This window comes from Rutidosis leptorrhynchoides, chromosome 1 (genome assembly GCF_046630445.1).
Source record: "Rutidosis leptorrhynchoides isolate AG116_Rl617_1_P2 chromosome 1, CSIRO_AGI_Rlap_v1, whole genome shotgun sequence".
NCBI classification, from domain to species: domain Eukaryota; kingdom Viridiplantae; phylum Streptophyta; class Magnoliopsida; order Asterales; family Asteraceae; genus Rutidosis; species Rutidosis leptorrhynchoides.
Window position 1 is genome coordinate 220,932,269 of NC_092333.1, and position 5,582 is coordinate 220,937,850.

The following is a 5,582-nucleotide window of genomic DNA, read 5'->3' on the forward strand; positions in this document are numbered from 1 at the left end:
AGTACATATATGAAAATAGGGAACTTATTCAGATCGTGCCACGATCGACCACACAGTCACACAACATATTGATACAACCTAGGAAAGTTATTAAACAGGAAAGACAAGATGATAAATATGAAAGATACTAATATATATATGTTCCCGCAAACTTGATGCATGCTTTGATATTCTCCAAGTAAAACTCGGGAGCCTTATTAAATATAATCAGGAGAAAGGATGGCTCCAATACTGTCAAGGTAATTCCCATATTTGCCATAAAATCCAACAATTCTACCCTCAGTCAGAGACAGTGAGAAAGGAGTTCCTCCACTTGGTTGGAGCTGGGTACCAAAAGCCAATGACGTAATAACTGTAATGTTACTATAGTCTCCATATTCACCCTTAATCTCAACAATCTTACGACCTTTGCTGAAGTTATACTGTGATCAATGTGTAAATAGAAACCATATAAGAAAACATGATCCATAAGAACATAGTACTTACTATTCAAATATAAGGAATATATTTATATAGGGTAGCTAGCTCATGTATTATATGAAAGATCACCTTTATATCATAACCACGAGTTTGACCTCCAACTTTTGAAATGTGTATGTGTTTGTCAGCATCCTCATAAATGAAGGTGAGGGCAATTACAGATCTCTGGTCGGTAGTACTAGTGACAGTAATCTCTTTGATCCAATATGGAGCAGGACCTTCATCTGGGAAGAATGTCCATTCATTATCTCCGCCATTACCCCCCCATGTTGCAACCTTAATTACGTTACTAGATGCCTGCATATACATTACATTACATATTACATTACATACAGTTATTATATTAAAAACTCAAATTGATTAGTAAACTAATTAACATATTTAGCATTCCTTAAAATTAGCATACCATTCTGATTCTTCTTCTATATGTAATATTAGAGATGTATTGATGTATTTGCTATATCTAATTCCCATCCATGGACGCCTATATATAGGCATGAATCAGGGATTGTAAAGTAAATATACATATATTTGTAAACCTTAATTAATTATTTACTAGACACGATCACAACAAAAGCATGACGTTATCTTATATTACGTGGCATTGCTCCGTCATGCTTATGCCCATTGTAGGGACCATAGTAGTACACTAACTTTAATTTCAAGAAACGTAGTATGATATAAAATATAAACCCCTTTTTTCTTCTTGGTATGGAATTTAATATTTTAATTTTCTTTCAAACAATGACATTCTCATATATGGAGACGAAATTTATACAGTAACTTTATTTTGTACATATGAAATTCAGAAAAAATGTATAGAACTGCAATACCCAATTTAGACCGTACCATTGATTATATTTAGATCTTAACATATTTTTAATTAAATCAATAGGGCATATATGATATATGTAAAAGTCGTTTAACTGTCATTTGTTACAACTATTGCATTTATGTTTATACATCAACACTCATAAATTGGGTTTATGTTAGTATAGAATGCGTAAAATTACCATGCATGTAAAATATGTTGTAAAAACTTGATGAAAAACATGTGTTTTCACCAACCGTTGGACATAAATAATTATAAGGTCGAATGACATATACTAGTAATTATTTAGTGAGTTTTGTAGTCCTTGACAATGGCTTTAAAACGAGTTAAAAAGTGTCCAAAACAGATTAAAGGTGAAAGAGAAATCGAATCTCAAAGTTCTTAGTTTGGTGCAAAATCTAGAAGTTTTAGTACTTGTCCCACATCGGTTGTGGGCAGTGGCGAAACTTGAAAACTTTTGTTGAGGGGGCAAGCTTAAACGATAGGAAACCTTCTAATCAAGTTCGTTCGATAGATTTTAGCTCAAAATACTAAAATTTGAGAAAAGGGATGACTTCTCAAATACCAAAATCCGGAGGTCCACTCGGAAATAATCTTTTTATCCGTCAAATAGAGATAGAGATGTCTTTCTCTACTTTTGAGAGTGGTTTCACTCTGGGTGAAGAAATGACTTGTCTTTATTCTCGAATAGGGAAAAGATTGTCTACATCTCACATTCCTCATACACCACTTATGTGGTATTTGGTTTCATTGTTGTTGTTGTTGTTGTTGTTATCTATAAATAAATAAATAAATAAATAAAGTATTTCACTCTTTACTATGATAAACTTCAAAGAAAAAATATCACACACATCTCTAGCATAGAAATTAGATCGGTGTAGATTATTTTATATGAGAAAAATGTAGATCAATTTTTTATAATATGTTCCGCTATATTCAATTTTACATGAGAAAACATATTTAATCTATAATTATACTTATAAATGTTTAAATTAAACGTGTATATTATTAATTCAATATAAAAAAATGGGTGAGTGTGTGAGAGAGAGTGTGAGGAGAAAGAGAGTGAGAGAGAGAGTGAGAGAGAGAGAGAGAGAGAGAGAGAGAGAGAGAGAGAGAGAGAGAGAGCGCGCGCGCAAGGCAAGCTAGTTTCAAAGCAGGGCATGGATGGAGGCAAGATAGGTACAACGGCGGCTACAACTCCGATTCTATTAAACCAATTGGAAATCGACGAACATCATTTATGCTTTTTAATTATCCTGAGAGCTGGAACTTGGCTAATTTGTGGAGAGTATTCAAAGATTATGGTAATCTGCAGGACATTTACATGGTCAGTAAACGCCTTCGTAACGGTATGCGATTTTCTTTTGCTAGGTTTGATGGGGTAAAAAATGCTGACAAGATGCTCTCATCCCTGGAAAGCATCAGATTCGACGGAAACCCTATTAGGGTTTTTAAAGCTTTCGACAGAAATCAACAACAACATCAATCTTTCAACGGTTATGATGATGGTCCCAGGAAGAACAATTTTCAAATATCTCCGGCCACCAACGCCTTCAAAGACGACCGGAGATTCTGTGATGTCGCTAAGAATTCTTCTGGAGATCTAAGGTTTAAAATTAATATGAACAAGCAAGATCTTCGTGATAAACTTAATGGTGCTAAGAAAGATAATGTTTCAAATAAAGATTTCAAAGAAGACAGTAACAAAGATGTGAGGGTTGCTGGAATTAGTGAAAGTGATTGCAATAAAGAAATGTTTGACAGATCTATTGTTGTTGAACTCAAAAAGATCGAGCTTCTTAATTAGTTTGAAGCTTTGTGCAAAGCTGAAGGGTTGGAGGACTTCACCCTAAAGTATCTTGGGGGACTTGATCTCCTTATTGTTTGTAAATCCGATTTGATGGTCAATAATATTGTCAATAACGGTCAGCATGCAATCTGGAGATGGTGTACCAGTGTCAATCGACTCAAACTAAACTATTGGACTTCTGGTAGATTGGTTTGGATTGAAATCAACGGGGTGCCAGTAACATGTTGGAATGTGTCACGACCTTACTTTTTCCGTTATCTTTACCGTTAATTATTTAACGTCCGTTAATTATTATTCGTGCCACGTCATTTCTATGACCTATATTATTATTTTTGGTAATAATATATTAACTATTATGTGCTAAGTGAATAATTGTATCCATATTTTAAGTTATACGTTTCTACGTGTCGCGGATTTCTATCCGGCGAATCTTTTCGGTTTTCAAACCAACGATCGAGCTTTTGGGATTTTTAAGTCCTAATTATTTTAAATATGATATTCTAATGTCATATGTTTATATATATTCTTCGTTGCGTATTTGTTATCTCTCCGAATTTTCAATTGCGTAGTCGTGTTTTCGCGTTTCGGGCTTCGATCGAGCGTTCGGGCCACAAGGACTTTATCAATTAACAAAATTGGGCCAAGTGGGTCCCACCCCACTCATCCGTTCGGCCGATTGCAAGGGAGGGAGTATACTCCCATTTGTTTTTCACTTTTACAACTCATTTTCACATTTCCACTTCAACCTAATTCCACTTTTTCTCTCAAAACACTTATCCCTTTCCTCTCCCATTTGTGGCCTTCGCCCAAACCAACCATCATCATCATTTCATCAACAATTTTAGCTTGGATCACTCAATCATTCACATAAACGCGTTCCTCTCATCATTTTCTACGCAACCATATCACTCAATTCTCGATTAGGGTATAAACCCTAACCCTAGCTTTTTTATTTTTCATATATTTTACTGTTTTTATTAGTTATATTGATTGTATAATGATTATATGTTATTGTACTGTTGATAGTATGCGTAGAAATGCTCGATTATATATGTTTTCGGTTTGATTGTTTTGGGACAGCGGTTTGTTTGATATTTTCTGTAAACATAACTGATATAAAAGTGAAATTAAAGTGTTTAGATGTGTTCCTCTCATCAAGACATTGAATTTAGACTCCGGATTCATGTTATTTCGAATCCCGGAGCTCTAGTTATGATTAAAATGGTGTTTTATTGAAATTAAAATGTAAAAACGAATTGTTCCAGGTTTCGTCCGACTTTGTGACCACTTTTAGAGTCTTTAGGGTATACTAGTGTATTAGGATTGATGATTGGATGAACTTTCATGTTCGGGTCATCGAAATCCGAGCCACGGATCACCCGTTATGATTAAAACATGATTTTGAACGGATTAAAGCTCCAAGTTGTTATATGGCTGATGGTCACGACTTGGTGGCTGTTCTTGGGATGTTCTTGAGTGCACTAATGTGTCGGGTGGGTTGGTTAGGCGGAGATATATATAAGACTCTCCGAAAACCGACACCCGGGGCTCAAGTTATGACCCGATGAACTTTTAATTAAAACTTATGGTTATTAATTAAGATTTATGATATAAATAATGATTTTCATTATTATTAAATTACTTATGATAAAAGAAGTAATTATTTTAATTGAAGACTTATGATATACATATTTATTATATCTTTATTAATTACTATATATTTAATTAAACATTTAATTAAACTTATGATTAATAATACTTTTATTATTAATGAAAATACTTATGATAAGAATTAAACTTATGTTATGAAATTATTATTATAAGACTTATAATAAGGATTAAATAATTATTTAATTATTATATGTAGTGACCCGAACTTTTCCATGTTTATATATAGTAAATGAAGTTGATATTACATGATTAAATGTTTCCAACATGTTAAGCAATCAAACTTGTTAAGACTTGATTAATTGAAATAGATTTCATGTAGACAATTGACCACCCAAGTTGACCGGAGATTCACGAACGTTAAAACTTGTGAAAACTATATGATGATATATATATGGATATGTATATACCTAACATGATATTATGAAAAGTAAGTATCTCACACTGTATATTAACAATGAGTTATACATAAAATGAGACTATTGAATTATGAAACTCGAAACGATATATATAACGATTATCGTTATAGCAACGCCTTACTAAATACATATGTATCATATTAAGATATATTCATTGTTGGTGATTTGTGTCACCAATATAATTTAAGTGTAATGGGATTAATTTGTTAACCAAAATAACCTTGATAAATATCGAACAAGTTTCGGAAAGTGTGGAGTGCACACTTGTTTGAACTTATCTTGATTATGACGGGGTTCGGGGGCAGCGCCCCTGATAGCAGGGTCCAAGGGGTGGCAACCCCTGGCGGGGTCCAAGGGGCAGAGCCCCTGG

The 5,582-nt window shown here is 33.6% G+C and overlaps 1 protein-coding gene across 1 annotated transcript; it reads right to left on the bottom strand.

Moving 5' to 3' along the window:
• LOC139868405 (protein GOS9-like) lies at positions 1 to 920 on the bottom strand. The gene is made up of 3 exons (XM_071856740.1): positions 887 to 920; positions 550 to 777; positions 1 to 422 (listed from the first exon to the last, which is right to left on the bottom strand). The coding sequence occupies exons 1-3, from the start codon at positions 887 to 889 to the stop codon at positions 198 to 200; spliced, it is 456 nt and encodes a 151-aa protein (XP_071712841.1). The 5' UTR covers positions 890 to 920; the 3' UTR covers positions 1 to 197.
• Positions 921 to 5,582: the final 4,662 nt, after the last annotated feature.